General features: G+C 40.3%; 1 protein-coding gene across 2 annotated transcripts in view; it reads right to left on the bottom strand.

Moving 5' to 3' along the window:
• The window catches only part of LOC138293480 (cytochrome P450 4B1-like), a 124,200-nt gene that overhangs the window by 58,085 nt on the left and 44,498 nt on the right, over nt 1-21,617 (bottom strand). For both annotated transcript variants that reach the window (XM_069232719.1, XM_069232718.1), the window contains exons 4-5: nt 17,040-17,167; nt 683-807 (exon numbers count right to left, since the gene is read on the bottom strand). In XM_069232719.1, the coding sequence (XP_069088820.1) occupies nt 683-807; nt 17,040-17,167 (253 nt within the window). The remainder of the gene's footprint in view (nt 1-682; nt 808-17,039; nt 17,168-21,617) is intronic.

Below are 21,617 nucleotides of genomic sequence, written 5' to 3'. Positions count from 1 at the left end.
GATATCTCCAATTGGCTTGCTAGAACTCATAGATGGTACACATCACTTTAAAGCTACCAGCTTCTGAAATCTCCTAGCATGGCAGCATGGGGATGCTCAGAGGATTCTCTAGGACTAGGGCAATACTTTCACCCTTAGCATAAACTTCCTTTAGGTGTGCAAACATCGTTTTTCTGTAAACAATGACATCCCACAGTTTGGGAACTTGTGAACATATAACACACAAAACAAAATGCCACAAATGTCCCTGTTTGTGGTGAATTGCTTGTGCACCCAGGGAAGATTAGCCTAAGAAATACCAGGTGCCCTTGAAGTAGGGCTTGACAAGAACTGCCTCCTCTATTCTTGGGGATCAGGATACCTGGGTGATTTTCTAAACCCCTAGGTGAGGGACACAGGTGGTTACCAGCTGCTCAGAGCCTGTAGATTTCTCAGGCATCAGCCCTTGCTGCCCAACCATGTTGAAATTGTGCAGCAGTTATTGCAACTGCAGTCTTCCAGAGGATTTTGGCCAGGCAGCGGCAGCAGCAGGGATTTGCCATGTGATCTCTTCAGCCACTCCCACATCGTAATTAGTAGCCCGGAGAAGGTGGCATGACCCTGCCAAAGGGAGGATAACTCTTCCATTTCTGATGCTGAAAACAGACCCTAAATACCCAAGAAATAGTGTTAAACCACTCACCTCTCCATCTGGCAGTTGCTGTCATAACTGAAGGCACATTTCATGATACTGTCAAGGGTCATTAGGCTCACATGTTGGAAAAGTTCCACGGATTTGCTTTTAACTATGAGTTTTTCCCACTTATCCTGTTGTACAGAAGACACAAAAAAATGTAGGGTAAGCAAGAGCATGAAACTGTAATTGTCCTGCTCGTTTCCGCTGATGGCAATCTCTGTAGCCATCAAAAAAGCTTGCTTTGTTTACAACACAACCCCCTTCATATGTGGATCAGCCTGCACAAATCACAATGATCTGATACATACCTTATCTTTACAGATACATTTTTATTAATGAGGTTTGAATATCACCATAGTCCTATCTACACTACTTATTAGGGGGAGATGACACAACAAATATAATAAATAAATGTAGCATATTAAACACACAAAAGGTGATGGGAGGAATGCTTGAACAAAATCTAACCACTGGCAATTGCTCGGGGTAGCTTTCCAACCCACAGCCCACCATGCACCTCGGTCTCGATCCAGCCATATTCAAATCAATCTTGACCCTGCTCCAATAGGAACAGTTCACTCCAAGAAGCCAGGCCAGGTCCTCCCTAAACTAGAACACAAGCAACTCGAACCGGGAAGTTTGCACAGAACTGTTTCTATTAGAGCAAAGAGATTTGTGAGTAATATCAAAGAGTTACAAATACGAGGAATTGGTATGGGAAATGCAATATGCTTAGACTTAGTAAGCTGGTGCTATTATAGCTCTTTTTATTGCAAGTATATGCCACAAACATAAAAAGAAGAAACAAAAAGAAAGCATAGTGCTCCATATGTCAACCATATTCTTGTGACACAAAATGTTACATTTAACAGAAAATAACCATCACATATATTTAAACAGAACAGTAAGAGTGCTTCCTACCATCCAGGCATAGTTCTTAAGCATATAGAAGAGACACTTCCAGTTTTAAACTACATCACAAAAAAATATGATTTTTCATGGTGCAAAGAAAATGTACACAAGGCTATGAATTACTGTAACTTGAAGACAAAAGAATGACTAAATAAACAAGCATTTGCAATGCAATGGGTCTCATGTTTGCTCAGGTTTGAGCTATTAGCCTTGTAAATTCTTAAATGTACTTTTCTTGCCACATAAATTGAAAATTAAAAGTAAAACAGTTGACATAAGCAAGCCAATTCAAAGTGCCACGGCCGCTAAGAGCATGAGTGTGAAGGAGAGACACAAAAGGAAAAAGAAGTTTGCTCGCTGTCAAACATATCTGCAAACATGCAATTATCCATGTAACAGGGTCGGTGTCCACGGCTGTAACAAAACCACCCCAAGGAGGGACAAACATTAAGTATTTACCAATGATAACAAAAGATTTTTGAAAGGCAAGCCCATGAACGAGTGATAGTGATGGGTGTGCGGTAGGAGTGGTTAAAAGACCACAGAAAGGTTACAACAGGCCAAAGCACTTGCACACTCAACCTAAAATAGGATAATGATAATGAAAAACACATTAGCAAACAAAAGGTATGACTCACTAGCCTTGGCACTGTAGTGTACTACTTTTTAGGCAGAAGTGCACATGTGACTGGGCAAAATGGGGTCACTCACCATGAAAGAGAGAAATAGATTTAAGTGGGCTGACCTATTTCCCTTTACTGTATTATGTGGCAGAGGGAAGCAAACTGTGAATGGCAGATGAACAGACTAATGGTTGAAGATGGCTGACCAAAAGCCCCTATATGTATCAGTTAGCTGTTGAGACAGTAAAAGCTACCTTTAGGCCTGATGTTAAAAGGCACAAAAGTTAAGGCTCTGGGAAAAATGAAGTGAACATAGTTACAGGAAAGTGCAAAGCACTGTGCAAAACAAGAACAATTTAATATAGGTGAATATTAGACTCTTTTAGGATCTAAAGAGGAGAAAGAGAATAACAACGAAGTCCATACAAGCAGTACTGCAATAACCATAATGTGATTCAGAAATGACAAGTATGTGCAAGAAGAGATTAAGAAGATAACAAAAGGAAATGGTCAAATACATCAGTGATGGAAACAGAAGAGGAGAAAGTAAAAGATAGCAGGGTAATTATGCAGAAGAGGTCATCACACATGACAGGCGATAGGAAGGAGAAAAATAAAAGAAATCATGTGATAATAGAGACAAATTAAAGTACAATGTATACTGTATACCAGACAAACAAGCAAATGATTGGATCCAGTGTTGCATCATTTTGTGTGTTTTTTAATTTAGTGTGCGCAATTCATAGGTCTTGTTTCTCCAGCCTCGAATGTGGGTTGTGTCCTGGGTGTTTATCTGGCTGTTAGGTCACCTTGAAAGTTAGGAGCTAAGCGGGGATGTTCGGCTTCCCCCAGAGGTATGTGTATACATATGTAACTCTAATAGACAGATGTGAACTTCAGATTCCAAAGTAAATCTACCCTTCTAATGAGTTCAAATCAGAGATCATGAAACCAACATGCAAATACCAAACAGTCTAATATTTTGTAACAAAGTCTTGTAATATTTCTGGCAAGAACATGTTGATTCCTGTGTGTGGTTCTTATGCTTCAAGTCCCTTGAGATAAATACCGAAGATATGCACTGGAAATCTTCATATAATAATACCAGGTAATTTGATTAAGCACAAGGTGGCCAACATTTATATTTGTTAGCGATGACAATCACAATGGTTTAAGTTCAGAGAGGTCTCATTTTATGGTGTCAGCTACTTTGAAACAGGATTGTCATGGCATGAAAGTGGCCCTCAGTGTAAAACTCATTGGGGTTATAATTTCTGTGGCATAGCAAGCCCGCCATTTTCATAAAGCCCTTCCTTATCAGATCTAGTGGCACAAGCTCATCTTCTCCTGCTTGGCTCCTGAGCTGGTAGTTGGTGGATGAATGGGGCGATGCTCTAACTGAGGCGATTAGTTTTTTGAGAAAGGGGTGACATTCCACACAGTAGTAAGTGGTGGTTTCACAGTCAGCTTGTGGCAGAGCAACTGGAAAATGTGATCTAAAATACTTCCTTCAAGTTTCTCTGCTGGCAAATATCATTCAGCTCCAACACCGCACAAGGATTACTTAAGGTGCCCTAGCTTTAGGCACTGTGTCCTCAATGCATCAAAATACATATTTTTGTAAACTTAATTACTAAGAAATGTTATCTTAAATACTTCCTTCAGGTTTCTCTGCTGGAAAATGTCACTTAGCCTCAGCAGCAGGAAAGTGTGATATTCAATAAAATGTCTACTTGTCCGTTGCTTCATAAATCTACTTGTCCTGTAAAAAATCTACTTGTCCCTTTGGTACCATATAGTGCAGCGACAAGTTATGTCACTAATCACATAATATAAGAACTCTGATAATAGCCTCTCTGATTATGCAAGGGCTAATACTATAGTGAGTATTGAATGCTACCAATTTCCTGATTTTGACACCTTTCCACAGATCTACACAGTGGGGCGGGAGGTAGCAGTAAGCAATAGTTCAAGAATTGTAATGCCCTTTTGAGTCTGTGCAAACCTACTAACTTGCATGTTTTAAGGGTTTTCATCAGGTCTTACCTAATCATTTCCCATACTGAGAAAGGTTTTGAAAATTACTCCCAACAAGGGTTGGGAAAAAAGTGGTTAAAGGGAAAGTGAACTTCTAAATGCTCAGCATAATTTTACATGAGCAAATCTACACCTGCAGATGCTCGTGCTAAAATACAGTTCGCAAGTATTTTCTAGGAGTATGGTTTCCTGGTCTGCTTCTGTGAATTCTTGTGAATTAATGAAATACGCAAATCTGCACTAATTCAAAAACATATACCATGAGTGCACTTTTACGAAATTGTTTGTTTTCAATGTTTTCTCGTCTTTTTTCTATGACTAATATGAATAAATTCTGAAATTAAGTTTCACTACTAATGGGTGGATTTATAACCCGATTTAGGATGAATTAATTTGTTATTTTTTCCTACTAGTATACCACATGTTTATTTCTGGATTTCTGATTACCCAGGTCTAGTAGGGTTACGTGGGTAGACCTCTCTCTAGCACTATTCAAGTTATTGTTACACCTAGTGAGTTGTGAGGTTGTGTTTAACTTTGAAGAGCTAGGCTAACCCCTTCTTAGTGTGTGGGAAGAATAGCCTTATTTAATAATTCGAGAAAACATTGTTGACATTAGTAATACTTTTGGAACACTTTTAAATTAAGAGAATGACAGAACCCCAAACAGTAAGTTATTCAGAAGCACAGATCACGAAATTGTTGGAGCATCCTTCGCTACTTAGTGGTGATCAACCCTCTAGTGAACCACCACAATTAGATAAGGTAGAAAGACTAAAACTATTGAAAAAGAAAAACATCAGAACCCAGCTGCATGCACAGGTATTGTTGGAAAATTTGAAAAATAATACAATACCCCTTGGCCTGCAGGGTAAAAACACACCAGTTATCTTTATCTTTGACAAAACATATTTGTCTCAATTTAGTCGAGTAGGCTCTAAATGCTCTAGAGATTGGCTGGCCTTATCAGTTGAAACAGCTTTAAGGATCAGCGAAGAAGAACTGAAAGAAATTGCAGAGCTTGAACAAGAAATATTGACCGATAACACAATTCAGAATGCCAAACAACTGTTAGAGAGTGTTAATAAAGTCATTGCTGACTTTAAAAAGCACACAATAAATCAAACAACAACAAAAGTAGCAAGGGATATAAAGAATGTCAGCTTAATTACTACCTACCCTTATTTACAAGAAGACTTTTACAAAAATAATAACCCTAATACTTTCAACCTTCAGTACCAAACACGGTCACAGAAAAAATGTTTCACTTTTTTCGATACATCTTCAGATTCAGAACAGGATTTTCAGGGACAATCTCAGTCTAATTTATCATATCCAGTGGCTCAACCTTTTTTAGGCAGAGGTAGTCAACGAGGAAGAGGTGGAGGGACAACGAGGGGACAATATCAAGAATAGGGGATCTTAAGCACTCTGAGGAGATCATACAGACGTTAGATACTGCTAACAACTTGATCCCCCTTTACAACTTATCTGCATACCATCTTTCTTCAGCAGAAATCCAAATTATGGGTAAAGGATTATCGTTTGTCCCCTTAAAAAATCAAGATCCTTTGGACAGCAAGATAGAAGTCTTACGCTTGCTACGCAAATTGAGGTTAAAAACTTATTTTTCGCAATGCACCCAAAGAAACAAAGGGTAGTATCTGCGGCCTGAGACCGAAATCCACCTTTTGTCCTGATAGAAATGAGTTACCCAAGGAAATTAGTGTTTTTGAGGATGTAGTACTGAAGGAGTTAGAAAATCTTAACTCTAAACGGATTTTTTAAAGAAATAATTATTCCAAAGATAAAAAAGATGCTATGATTGGGCTGGCAAATAAAGATGACATTGTTATTAAACCAGCAGATAAAGGTGGGGGAATTGGGATCTGGGATCTGGATATGTATGATCAGGAAGTGATGAGGCAGCTGAACAACATAGGTCATTATCGTAGGGTTGATGCAAACGAAATAACAACATTATGTGCACAAATCCAATCTATCACAAAAGAAGCCTTTGATAAGAACTGGATATGCAGAAAGGATTTTGACTTTCTCAATCAAAATGAAGGTAGAATTCCATGTTTCTACATTTTGCCTAAAATACATAACAATGTGGAAAAGCCACCCGGCAGACCGATCATTTCAGCATGTGGGTCACTTCTAGAACCTTTGGCCCAATTTGTAGATTTTTTTTTAAACCTTTTGTAGTTGAAACCAAAGCATATGTCTGTGATTCCATGGACATTATTAACAAAATAGAGAATCTTCCGTTTGATGAAAGTAGACAGCTTCTGGTCACTTTCGATATAGAAGCCCTTTACACAACATTCCACAGGATGAGGCCATCGAAGTAATTAGACAGGTGCTTGATACACGAGAATTTCCGATAGATATTCTACCAGATTTCCTTACAACTTTAGCTTCCCTATGCCTTAAAAAGATTTTTTTTAAATACAAAGAAGCCATTTACCTCCAAATTAAAGGAGTAGCGATGGGGTGTAGCTTTGCTCCTGAGATAGCAAATTTAGTAATGGACTGCTTTGAAAATAAGTGGATCTATACAGACCTTAACCCGTTTGGCAAGAACATTGCCAATTCGTTTCGATACGTTGATGATATATTGATGATTTGGCAAGGAGACCATGAAAGGATGGCTCTGTTCCATGATTGGCTTAACCAACATACACCTGAATTTAAATTTACAAAGAATTGTGATGTTAAGAAAATTTACTTTTTAGATTTGTGGATCCTATCTAAAGAAGGACACCTAGAAGTTAATTTACACAAAAAACAACAGATCGTAACACTTTGTTACATTTTTCGAGAGGCCATCCTAGAACCTTGAGAGAAAATCTTCCATACGGTCAGTTTCTTTGTATTAAAAGAAACCGTAGCAATAAAGATGATTACTTTGCTAATGCCATTGATTTGACCAACAAACTCATTAGTAGAGGATACCCCAGGAAACTGGTTAAAGCTGCGTTAAAAGGAGCATGGTACACACCAAGGGAAACATTACTTATTCCTAAACAACTTAGTAGGGAGACCCCTCTAACTTGCGTCATCACTTATAGTCCTAAAGGCAAAAATTCAGATCTATCATTGAAAGGAACTGGAGAATTGTGAAAGACTTAGGTATTGAAAAACCTTTGTTCTCATTCAAGAAAGCACATCATTTGCTGGACCTTTGGATGAAAGAGGCTCTTCCAACTAAGCGTAAAAAAGACTTGAGGGAGATGTACCTTCTGTACAGGGTCATTATAGATGTAAGAATTGTGTTGCGTGTCAGTTCACCCAGGACTCTAAAGAAATTATTATAAATGGAATGGTTCATCAACAAAAAGATTTTTCAAATTGTAATACCAAGAATGTTGTCTATTGTATCAAGTGTCCTTGAGATAAGATGTACATTGGTCAGACCTCACAACCAGTGAAGACAAGAATCCTGTAACATAGATCAAGGATAAAGTGCTTAACCCGAAGTGCACCACTAGTGGAACATTTTTGCAAACTAAATCATCAACCAGATGACGTTCGGTGGTCTGTACTAACGGTGATACAACCAAAAGGAGATGGCCGCCCTGTAACAAGCAAATTACTGAGAATGGAGGCAAGACTGATTGAGAAATAGAAAACAGCCAGACATGGCTTAAATATTTTGGATTAACTTTGGTCTTTAATTTAGTGACCTTTGTGTTTGAGAAAGCATCTGTGTCAAAAACACATGTATAGAGTACAATGTACACCTGGGACAGGCTTTAGCCTCTATACACATTTGTGATGAATGTTCAGAACGTGTGCTAAGTCTAAGCGGTTAATGATAGTCGTGGGCCATGCATTTCTAGGATTGGTTTTACATGGTTGTGGGTATGTACAATAAGCCAAATTGATGGTTGCCAGATATAAGAGGTAGACCTTATTTATGGATCTACATTCTTTCGACTAGTTTTTGCATATAGTTTGGATCACTTGGATAATATGCCCAGGTCAAGGTTTTTTAATGCATATGCCCTAAGTAAACGGTGTCCATGTAGAAGTGGCAGACCAGTCCCATTCATTTTTCAAAGAAATCACTGGTTGCAGTCAGTTGTAATTTAATGTTGATTTTTAGTGTTGTTTATTTTGGGGAGTGGAGTGCAAGCCTCTGAACTCCTTGATATTGGATAATGTTTGTTTTTGGTAAAAGCTCTATTAAGAATTTACTGTATGAATATATAATCATCCCTTTAACAGACATTGGGGACCGCGATATGTGTAGACTCCATTCCAAGATAGCACCCACCGAAATGAAAGTGTAGGTAAAGGCGCCCTAAGTATGTAGCGCGTCGGAGTTATAAAGTAACTCCTTCCGCCGCCCGCAACAAGGCGTTTCTTCAAAACATCGGGCTCACTTAAGAAGGCTCGCTCGCGTGCAAGATTCTGTCGTGTAGGCTCTCATTATCCTAATAAGACTACTGGATTTTGAGCGGCAAGATCGTTCACAGTGTGGGGGACTAATTCTGACCCACGGTGGATGACACTTGTCACTCTAAATCCGGGTTTTGCTCCGGCTAACTAGCAGTGCCTCATCTCTCCCGAATGGTAAAGACAATTGGGCAGCCGAGCGCAAGACATCTTAGTACTTCTCAGGGAAGTCGCGGTCACTCAGGTCACAACCGGTTCTCTCATACACAGTACGGTCTCATATATAAATGACAAAGGCAGTTTAAGTTTTAAAGATTGGTTTAATAAAATGACTGCATTTTAGATAGCAAAGCGTGAGCTGCAATAACCAGAACTATACAACACAGTAAAATTAAAATAGTAACGATGAGAGTGAAGCACAAGAATAAGGCTATCATAGTGCCATTATATTATTTTCTCTCTAAGTTATATTTCGAGCACAGCATTTGAAGCTCTAAGCCTGCCTTTCAGGTTCCCTCGAGAGGACATCAACCCTCATACCTGAGCAAAGGTCTGTAATCTGCATCAGCATCTGCAACGGGGCATTCAGCATCTAGTTGTGGGTCCTGGCTGGAATCTCCCTCTTGACATATACTAGGACTAGGAAGTATTTTTATAACTAACACGCAGATGTTCTAAGAAAATGTCCCTACGTAAGGATGTGTATTTTCTACGAATACTGGAGACTAAACTTCTACCACATTTACCGGCAACGTACCAGACTGTAGCCTTGACTGAAGCACAGGGTGATCAAGAATGTATTATTTGAGAACACAGTGCTGAACTAAACTAAACAGTGTGATAGAAGAAATTAAAACACAACCGTAAAACTGGTTATTGTAAAATAACAGTGCGAAGCTCAATAAAATATATCTAGGGCAAAGTGCACAGTGGCCTAGTATGTTAAACTAACGTACATGAAGCTATATTAAAAATGGCTACACTACAATTCCAGCACGCAAATTGAATGTAAACAGAGACTTGTGTGCAGTACACAACGCCGCTGACAAGTAAGTACATTTTGGGTGCTGCTGTGTGAACGGTATTCTATCGCGACATTTATTGCCATTATTGAATATTCATTATTTACATTTTATTCTAGGGTGTGTGTTAACGTAGACCGCACTTTATCTCCTGGAGAGCTCAAGAGACATCAGGGAACTCCGTTCCAGGTATCGGTCGGACAATATGAATTAGCAAGCAATTACACAAGGGAATATGAAGAAAGTTGTTTAACCAATTCATTTTCAAAACATGAGCTTCATTTAGGCACCAATTAGGTTGGTGTTATTATATCAAATTTTTCACAATGGGGTGCACAATAGTGATCCTTATTTAATGAGTATTATTATTATTATATTTTTTTAACAGCACTATTTTTTAATAGCACTTTTTTCAGCTTTAGCATGTTTTTGGTGGTAGTACTTATAAAAGGTTTAATGATAGACAATTATTAGCAACTACATTGTTTGTTTGTATTTATGTTTAATAGGTATTGCTGTCTCCATTTGTCCTGATGAGGCCCAGAAGGGTTGGGGCTGAAACGCGTCAACAATATGGTTTTGTGAGGTTGCAATAAATATTAAGTAATCAAGGACTACACTACACATTATCTCAAAATAGAAAAGGAAAACGTCCAGGGTCAGAGATGTGTCTTTTTAAGTATAACCATCACTGATTCGTGGATTTATGTTTAACAGAGATGTATAACCACACTGTGAACAAACTTGTTGGGGAGAAATGATACCATTATTTACGGAGAGCAACGATATTATAATTTAGGAGTTTGTGTGCAATTTGATGTATATATTTTAGCTGGTTTGTGAAAGAGATTGTTTGTTTTCAATGTTTTCTCGTCTTTTTTCTATGACTAATATGAATAAATTCTGAAATTAAGTTTCACTACTAATGGGTAGATTTATAACCCCGTTTAGGATGAATTAATTTGTTATTTTTTCCTACTAGTTTACCACATGTTTATTTCTGGATTTCTTTAGGAATTGGGCACCTAATTAGGTCTGACGTCATCGAAGACCTTTTGTGATATTAAAATTCTATTTCCCTCTCTATATATCCATCTATCGGCTGGCTTCACTGTGACCGATCCTATTCGCAGTACCTGCTCCTACTCAGCGCCTGGATACCCTCATGGGTGACAAGTACCGCACTCTACAAATACATGTTACATTACAATGATAGCATTCTGCTCTTTCACAAGGAATCTGTCAGCACACAAAGCTGTTTTGTTCAGTGCCAGGAACTAATGTGGCAATGTATGAATTTTGCGACCAAAATATATGTTTGCTTTTCCTAATATTTGTCAAAATGGTGAATGCCCAGCAGGCCCCACAACAATACAGTTTTACAAAAGCCACGTCAAAACAAGACAGGCTTTGAGAAAACCAAAAGACTGGCCACAAATGTCAGATCTATTGGCTTTCTCAGTGTTTGTTTATATTCATGTTTCCCAAACTCTTGTTCAAACCAGTAACTGGTGACTTCCAAGTATGAATATTATTTGGAAAAAATGGTACCTAAAATTTCTCAGCAGTATAGCAGTTTTTTTTTCCTAGTTTCCTTTTTTGTGAGTATTTTATTTTGAAAGCAAAAAATCATCAATCTTGCTTTCAAACTTCTGCAAATATTTGCACTTAATCAGAGAACATTCTAGGAGGATCATACGTAGCCTCATATTTTAGCATTTTACAAACATGGACAAATTTTCTAACTGGAACCACTATCAGTAATGCAGTTCGACCTTACAATATTAATTTAAAACACTAACCCTAATAATAAAGGCTCTGCATTAATAAACCATAAATACAAGTTCGAACAGCATTAACATATGGATAAAAAGATTACCTCAACTGCAGACAATTCCTTTCCCTGCTCTGTATGTGGTACTGTTAATTGCGCAGCGTTTGGGCTGCAGGAGGTTGGGCCTACTTGCCCCAAGGACAAAATAAACCTGAAAACTTGTTGTCCTTGACCCCAAACAATATTTTTTTGGTGTCGGGCTATAGGAATTCCACAACCCTGAGCTTTCACAGGAATTGTTTTGAACGCACTAGTTTTTGGCACTGTGTGGCTAAACATATATTTTTGTGCACTTAATTACCACGAGGGCTACTTACAGTGAATTAGCTAGTAATGCTAGATATCTCACAGGAATATATTGTTTACGCTAGAGCTATCCTCCTCGATCCAAATAGTAAAATCTAGTTAATTCCAGTCACCCATCAGGATAATTAACAACCATGAAAATAAAACACAGTGAATTTCATTGTAAGTAAAAGTTCCAGTGTATATTCATTGTTAAATGAAATTCTGACTGGGTGGTACTGTTCGGCAGCTCAGCACGCAGTTAACGCTTAAATTAAAAACTGAAGTGACATGGATCCTCTAGGATGCTTGGCAATCACTGTTGTGGAATTGTTCTTCTCTGTCAGCCCCCATTTAGAAGCTACATCCTTCTGCAAGATGACCATGAACATCAAAAATACAAGTATTTCACAAAAAAAGAATATTCTTGACGAAGCAGCAACACTCATGTAGGTGCAAATCTAGGCTGTGCCTTGATGCCATGGATATGCTAACCCTAGAATAGATTTGCTATTCTTACCTCCACATCTCCTTACCATGACAAGGTTATCAAGGTACGAAGAGGTGGCGTTAACAATAGTAAATCTATACCTATCTACATAGACTTACCTTAGCAATATAGCGGAAGACAATATTTTTGAATCAATATTGCTGCTGGTTGATATTGAAAATACAACCTTATGGTAAAACAACAAACATTCTTTATGCCAGCAGCTATTTTCATTACTTTACATGTGTGCCAAGAATAGAAACATACTATGAGCTGATATATTGATTAAATGCCCTCTTTTACTGGTAGAGCCCTACTTTCCTACTTTCCATCGTCATTGACTATATGGGCAGCACCCTCTGTTGCATTGAATGTTCGATTCTCATATTAAAGAGCACATTTAAATCACTGGGTTACAGAGCCTCTACAGATGGCTGGGGAGGTGCAGCCTTTTCCCTTTTTCAAGTTCTAAGAAAGCTAATACGTAAGTTGTGTGGTCACAAAAAGGTTGCCAATACTTTTGTTACATAGATTAATATAACAATTCACTGTTTTCTTCAGACAACACACACGTCTTCACTCATAGAAATGTTAGTTTTCTTTTTTTTTTATAAACTGAATTTGATTCATTTCTGAAGCATAGAACAACCCAACAATAAGGGCATACCAAGTACATCCCCACATCTCACCCGAACATATCCATCACAGTACTCTAATCATTTTTCCGATATCTCTGCATGCTTTTTGGGGCATTTCCCGGCATTGTACAAGGCATTCTCTGCGTTGCGCACCAGACCATCGCCTGCTTCCAGGAAGGCAGAGGGGGAGGATAAGGCAGCTGCCACCATTTACCAATATCCCTCTTTAATAGTGTCACTCCCATCCCCACCAGTCTTGTCTCCTTCTGCATCCCACACCCCCACTAGTACTCCCACTAGAATGGGCAGCAGTGAGTTGTCAGTCAGCCTCCCTAACACTCTAGACAGGACCTCAATGATCCTGCCCCAGTATCTTGCAATCACAGGACAGTCCCACACCATGTGATGTGAGCAGGGGTCCTGGAGCAGGGCCAACACACCAGTAACTTTAGACGCTTGCACGTCATAGTCGCTCAGGAGTGTTTGTAGGTCATATGCAGATAACCAAGCAATATGAGCTGAAGCCTTTAGGATATAACCTGCAATGCTGAAACCATGTAAAGATCTCTCCAATATGAATCCTCCAGATGCCTCACCCACTGTTCCCACCATGCCTTGAGGGGCACAAACAAATCAGGGGAGTGGACTATAAGGGATTTGCAAATCCGTGAAATCCCATTCTCTGCAATAGGTTCCATAAGGATCTCGGACTCCGGAGGCTACATTCAGCAGTTGTCCTCAAGGAGCCACAGTTTTGTTCCAAGGTGTGGAGCAGTTGCAGGTATCTAAAAAACTCAGATCTATGTAGGCCTAACTCTTCCTGCACCACCTGACTGGACTTAAGATGTTCAGCCTGTCAGATGTCTCCCACTCTGGAGATCCCAATCATGTCCCACCCACCAATCTCTTCTGGGAGGATGTCTGATGTAACCACCCACCTACACATAGGGGGGTCCTCAGTGTAATGGTTCAATTCCATCCAGTCTACCACAATGCCATGTACCAGGTCTCAAGAACCAACTTGTGGGCTTAGGGAGAAAAGATGGATTAGGAGTGTCATGCAGTATCCTCTTGATCTTATCCAGACCCACCCAGCCACTTTTTGGGAAAAACGCCAGGTCCACCCCCACCAAGCAAATCATTGACCACCAGCAGCTGTGCTGCCCAGTAAAGATACACATCTGCCATACCCAGCCCACCGTTCCATGTAGATTGAGTACATTTTTCATACGCTATGCACGAAGGTTGATCAAGCCACAAGAAGGCCCGAATCTTAGCCTGGAGCTGGCACCACCAAAACTACAGCTGTTGTTAGGGATAATTTTATAATATGTACAGAAGGTGGGGGGCGAGTGATCCTTTTAAAAAAAGCAGTGTGGCCCAAAACATTTAGAGGAAGCTTTGCGCACTGGTTGATACCTCACATTACACAGGACAGCAAAGGGCGGATATTCAACCTCCAAGTGAGACCTGGCACCGAGGGCACATGTATTCCTAGATACTGAAAGATCAACATGTGCACCATAGGCTGCACAGACCACTCTGCATCAGACTGCGACCTCTTCAGGGGGATCAACACCAATTTGCCAGTTGCTAGTAAATCCTGATGCCTCCCCATACAGACCAAGTATTTGTATCACATGAGGAATCTTGAGCGATGAACATAAAAGTTATAGAAGCACATCATCCGTATAGAGTGCTATGTGATATTCCATCACCACACCCCGTCAAAGCCCCACACCTGAGCATTGCAGCAAATCCATATCACCAGTGGCTCTATTGCTAATGCAAACAAAAGGGGTGATGGAGGCATCCTTGACGGGAGCCCCAACCAATCAAAAATGGGGCAGGTAAGGTACCCTTGACCCACACATGGGCCTTAGGATCAGAGTAATGCACCGGCACAAAACAGAGAATCGGGTACCCATCCCCAGCTTTATCAGCACACCCTTCAGAAAGGCCCAGCTCACTGAATCAAAAGCCTTCTCAAAATCCAAAAGAAGAAGGGCCATAGGATCCCCCAGCTGAGAAACATGCGCAAGTCCCATGTGGACCCTGTGAACATACTGCCTGGCACTCCTATGGGGCATAAACCCAGAAATGTGAGTTTTTTAAAGATGGTTATTTTGGAATGGTTCATTAATCGTTTTTGTTACATATGCATCTAAATACCATGTGAATTATGATTGCTTTCATAATCCAGCCAATGGAAAATCTCCATTCAACTACTTAACTAAAATAGTCAAATGGATTACAGGCGTCATTGTTTGATTTGTGAAGGTGTTTGCATTTGGTGGGCTCCAGGATTATTTTGCTTGAACTTGGACTCATATTTCATCATCAGACTTTGAACCAGAGCAAAAGACAAAGTGGCAGAAGATGGAGAAAAAAGAAGAAGATAGCAAGCAGTGAACAAAAGGAGGAAGTCTGAATAAAGAGAAGCTACTAGAATGTGATAAAGGTATAAGATGGGATCAGAGACAGTGAGTTGTTGAACTATGCCTGCAGTGGGCTCCCAAGAAAATATTTTTGCTGTTGCATTTACTTTTTTACTAGCTAAATTCTGCAGTTCGTGCAGAGTATTTCCTGATCATCTACAGAATTAAACTGATCCATTGCTCTCCAGTTGAGCCAATGTGTCTGTCTGATGATGCTTTGGGATTGTATCGACTCCAGCAATGGTCAGCGAATTAATAATAGTATTTGCATAATATACTCTGTTTAGACTTTGGGGTGTTTATGAGGCAGCAGCATTAAATGTGCCTCATAAGTGTATCATGCCTCTGTATGTCAAGTTAATATAAGGCATGAACAGTGTGCGTAATAAATGCCAATCTTTACAGGCATACCTGAAAAGCACATTGCAAATCACACTCATTGACCTCATATGATCAAAAAATACTGGGTATTTTTAGTTAGGACCACATTTCTAGAGGGAATGGATGTTATGGATTTTTTACTTTGCTAATAATTTTTTAACCGTTTTTACAAAACATTAGAAAAAATTCTCATCCACCTTAAATTCTTCCTGAAATGTTTCATTTGATTTCATCAAGCAGATATTTAGAAAAGGTGGTGGTGTGGCAAAAATGTGTCTTCCCCACGCAATTTTACATAGGAAAATTGAACAGTGATTCAGAAAAAGCTGATGAATGGAATTACATCAAATTTGGCAGAAAGCTAGATCTTTACTCAAAAAGGATGCCTCTTGTGATTTGGATTAAATCTGTTCAGCATTTTTTGAGAAATTAAGGTTCAAAATGCATGCATATTTCAAGCTGTGTATCACAGAGGAGATCTACAGTACTGCAAACTTAAACCACGCAACTTGACTGGATAGTCGTAACCTGAAGAAAATGTTGAGGTCACCATGGTAAGACTTGGGGACTTGGTGCCTGTGTCCAAAAAAACAAATTGGAAAAAGCTTACGAGGGCAGGGTAGGCGTACCTTTGCCCTTCTGGGCGGTGTGAGGGTCCCAGAAGAATCTCCCCGAGGTGCACATTTTAAAAATGATGTGCAGTCCTCTTGTGATTCACAAAGAAACTGTGGATCTGCTCCACTGTGGGGAAAAAAGGGTGGGGCACTGGGTTGAAGGCCGGGCATAGCGCAGGGTTGGTAGTAAGGTGTGAAATTACTTTACATGTAAAAAAAATCATAGAAATTCACTTAAAAAACAAAGATTAAAAGTGACGTTATAGTTTAGTGAAAATGTTGGTCACAATGTAATATTTAAAACCAAAAAAAATGAAAGTCAATGAAGTAACTATAGCTCATACCATGAAGTAACTATAGCGCATGCCCTCTCCAGGCACTGCTTACACCCTCACATATTAAGTCACGCATGATATGTTCAATGACAGCATTGATAACATTACTGATAATATCAGTGATGACATCACTTATAACACACATATACAGTCAAAAGTGCAGTGAGTAATATTCCTGAAGAATGAAAACACAGTATAACGTGATACTTTCACACAGGGGAATCCCACAAAACCATGGAGCTCTTAGATTAGAAAATACCTGTCCTGTGACTATGAACTAAGAGATGTTTGAAATGCTTGTATTTAAAAAAAGTAACATTGGTGAGAATAGCAGTATCAATCCATACCAACATAATTTTGGTTGATTTTGAAATTAATTTCACGTAGGGTTTTAACACATCATAGTGAAATCCTGGTGTCAGCAGTCGACGATGCTGGAACCATTTTGGCCCAGATAAGATCAACAATCCTTTTCCTAAAGAAGAAGAGTAATAATTTATGGTAAGTACAAGCTTTTCAGCAAATAAACATGTTCAAAGCATTTTACTCATCAATTAAACCATTGCACATCACTGTTTATTTAAATGTCTAAATTCACACTATTCTAATCAGCTACCTGTTCTGGAAACCCAGCATAGCCTGAATAAAGAAGGGGACTGCTGGTCCTGTTTTCTACAGAGGTGAGTTCATTTTAGAGCCATCATTTGGCACACATATTTTAGCTTAGGCCTGCAGCCTGTCCCCTTTTACCTAGTTATATACTTCATTTCATTTATTAATTTAAAGTCATTTTAGCATATCCAGTTTTTTAGCTGGGATGTTTTAACCCCTTCGCTGTCAGGCCTTTTACCCCTCCTGTCCCGGGCCTGTTTTTTGCCTATTTGGAATAGTTCTCGCTTAGGCCCTCATAACTTTTTGTCCACATGGGCTACCCACGCCAAATTTGAGTCCTTTTTTCCAACATCCTAGGGATTCTAGAGGTACCCAGACTTTGTGGGTTCCCCTGAAGGAGGCCATGAAATTAGCCAAATACAGTGAATTTTTTTTTTTTTTTTTAAACAATGGGAAAAAACGGCTGCAGAAGAAGGCTTGTGGTTTTTTTCCCTGAAAATGGCATCAACAAAGGGTGCTAGAATCACCAGCTTCCCAGCTTTCAGGAACAGGCAGACTTGAATCAGAAAGCCCAATTGTTCAACACAATTTTGGCATTTTACTGGGACATACCCCATTTTTACGTTTTTTGTGCTTTCAGCCTCCTTCCAGTCAGTGACAGAAATGGGTGTGAAACCAATGCTGGATCCCAGAAACCTAAGCATTTTTGAAAAGTAGACAAAATTCTGAATTCAGCAATGGGTAATTTGTGTAGATCCTACAGGGGTTTCCAGCAGAAAATAACAACTGAAATAAAAGAATATTGAAATTGAGGTGAAAAAACCAGCCATTTTTCTCTACGATTTTTGAAAGCAATATACTGTTACGTTTACTGGACTCTTCTGGTTGCGGGGATATATAGGGCTTGTAGGTTCATCAAGAGCCCTAGGCACCCAGAGCCAATAAATAAGCTGCACCTTGCATTGGGTTTTCATTATATACCCGGTATACAGCAATTCTTTTGCTGAAATATAAAGAGTCAAAAATAGGTATCAAGAAAACCTTTGTATTTCCAAAATGGGCACAAGATAAGGTGTTGAGGAGCAGTGGTTATTTGCACATCTCTGAATTCTGGGGTGCCCATACTAGCATGTGAATTACAGGGCATCTCTCAAATAGACGTCTTTTTTACACACTGTCTTATATTTGGAAGGAATAAATGCAGAGAAAGACAAGGGGCAATAACACTTGTTTTGCTATTCTATGTTCCCCCAAGTCTCCCAATAAAAATGGTACCTCACTTGTGTGGGTAGGCCTAGTGCCCGCGACAGGAAATGCCCCTAAACACAACGTGGACACATCACATTTTTCCACAGAAAACAGAGGTGTTTTTTGCAAAGTGCCTACCTGTGGATTTTTGCCTCTAGCTCAGCCGGCACCTAGGGAAACCTACCAAACCTGTGCATTTTTGAAAACTAGAGACCTAGGGGAATTCAGGACGGGGTGACTTGTGGGGCTCTCTCCAGGTTCTGTTACCCAGAATCCTTTGCAAACCTCAAAATTTGGCTAAAAAAACACTTTTTCCTCACATTTCGGTGACAGAGAGTTCTGGAATCAGAGAGGAGCCACACATGTCCTTCCACCCAGCGTTTCCCCAAGTCTCCCGATAAAAATGGTACCTCACTTGTGTGGGTAGGCCTAGTGCCCGCGACAGGAAATGCCCCAAAACACAAAGTGGACACATCACATTTTCTCAAAGAAAACAGAGGTGTTTTTTGCAAAGTGCCTACCTGTGGATTTTGGCCTCTAGCTCAGCCCCACCTGGGGAAACCTCCCATACCTGTGCATTTTTGAAAACTAAAGATCTAGGGGAATCCAAGATGGGGTGACTTGTTGGGCTCTCACCAGGTTCTGTTACCCAGAATCCTTTGCAAACCTCAAAATGTGGCTAAAAAAACACTTTTTCCTCACATTTCGGTGACAGAAAGTTCTGGAATCTGAGAGGAGCCACAAATCTCCTTCCACCCAGCGTTGCCCCAAGTCTCCTGATAAAAATGATACCTCACTTGTGTGGGTAGGCCTAGTGCCCGCTACAGGAAATGCCCCAAAACACAACGTGGACACATCAAAATTATCAAATAGAAAACTACCTGTTTTTGCAGGGGGGCACCTGCGTTTTTGTTCCTGGGCTCAGCAGCCATCTAAGGAAACCTACCAAACCCAGACATTTCTCAAAACTAGACACCCGAGGGAGTAAAGGGAGGTGTGACTTGCGTGGATCCCCCAATATTTTCTTACCCAGAATCCTCAGCAAAGCGCAAATTTAGCTAAAAAATCAAATTTTTCCCACATTTCTGTGTGGGATCACTGCACCGGGACAAATATCCTACCACCCAACGTTCCCCTCAGTCTCCCGGTAAACATGATACCTCACTTGTGTAGGTGGGCCAAGTGTTTGTGACAGGGAAGAGCCAAAAACACGTCGAAACTGAGGGGAATCCAAGATAGGGTGACTTGTCGGGCTCTCACCAGGTTCTGTTACCCAGAATCCTTCGCAAACCTCAAAATGTGGCTAAAAAAACACTTTTTCCTCACATTTCGGTGACAGAAAGTTCTGGAATCTGAGAGGAGCCACAAATCTCCTTCCACCCAGCGTTCCCCCAAGTCTCCTGATAAAAATGATACCTCACTTGTGTGGGTAGGCCTTGTGCCCGCGACAGGAAATGCCCCAAAACACAACATGGACACATCAAAATTATCAAAGAGAACACTACCTGTTTTTGCAGGGGGGCACCTGCGTTTTTGGTCCTGGGCTCAGCAGCCATCTAAGGAAACCTACCAAACCCAGACATTTCTCCAAACTGGACACATGAGGGAGTAAAGGGAGGTGTGACTTGCGTGGATCCCCCAATATTTTCTTACCCAGAATCCTCAGCAAAACGCAAATTTAGCTAAAAAATCAAATTTTTCCCACATTTCTGTGTGGGATCACTGCACCGGTAAAAATGATACCTCACTTGTGTAGGTGGGCCAAGTGTTTGTGACAGGGAAGAGCCAAAAACACGTCGAAATTGAGGGGAATCCAAGATGGGGCGACTTGTCGGGCTCGCACCAGGTTCTGTTACCCAGAATCCTTTGCAAACCTCAAAATGTGGCTAAAAAACACTTTTTCCTCACATTTCGGTGACAGAAAGTTGTGGAATCTGAGAGGAGCCACAAATTTCCTTCCACCCAGCGTTCCCCAAGTCTCCCGATAAAAATGGTACCTTACTTATGTGGGTAGGGTTAGTGCCCGCGACAGGAAATGCCCCAAAACACAAAGTGGACACATCACATTTTCTCAAAGAAACAGAGGTGTTTTTTGCAAAGTGCCTACCTGTGGATTTTGACCACTAGCTCAGCCGCCATCTGGGGAAACCTACCAAACCTGTGCATTTTTTAAAACTAGAGACTTAGGGGAATCCAAGATGGGGTGACTTGTCGGGCTCTCACCAGGTTCTGTTACCCAGAATCCTTTGCAAACCTCAAAATGTAGTTAAAAAATACTATTTCCTCACATTTCGGTGACAGAAAGTTCTGGAATCTGAGAGGAGCCACAAATTTCCTTCCACCCAGCGTTATCCCAAGTCTCCTGATAAAAATGATACCTCACTTGTGTGGGTAGGCCTAGTGCCCGCTACAGGAAATGGCCCAAAACACAATGTGGACACATCAAAATTATCAAATAGAAAACTACCTGTTTTTGCGGGGGGCACCTGCGTTTTTGGTCCTGGGCTCAGCAGCCATCTAGGGAATCCTACCAAACCCAGATATTTCTGAAAACTAGACACCCGCGGGAGTCAATGGAGGTGTGACTTGCGTGGATCCCCCAATATTTTCTTACCCAGAATCCTTAGCAAAGCGCAAATCTAGCTAAAAAATATCCAATTTTTCCCACATTTCTGTGTGGGATCACTGCACCGGGACAAATTTCCTACCACCCAACGTTCCCCTCAGTCTCCTGGTAAAAATAATACCTCACTTGTGTAGGTGGGCCAAGTGTTTGTGACAGGGAAGAGACAAAAACACGTCGAATTTGAGAGGGAACCAAAGTGGGTCCAAAAGGGCAGTTTGAAAAAAAACATTTTTAGGTTGACAAGTGCAGCAGAAATTTTATCGGTATAGATGAGACAATGCTGGGTGGTAGGAATTTTGTGGATTACTGCAGATTCCGGAAGGTTCCATCACAAAAATGTGGAAAAAATGTGTGCTTTCCAGCAAAGTTGCAGGTTTGCAGGGCATTGTGGGTAAGGAAATGGTGCGGGGTCCCTGTGAAGCACACCACCCTGGAATCA

Source organism: Pleurodeles waltl, chromosome 4_2 (genome assembly GCF_031143425.1).
Source record: "Pleurodeles waltl isolate 20211129_DDA chromosome 4_2, aPleWal1.hap1.20221129, whole genome shotgun sequence".
Taxonomy (NCBI): Eukaryota; Metazoa; Chordata; class Amphibia; order Caudata; family Salamandridae; genus Pleurodeles; species Pleurodeles waltl.
This window is presented reverse-complemented; position numbering and strand designations above follow the sequence as displayed.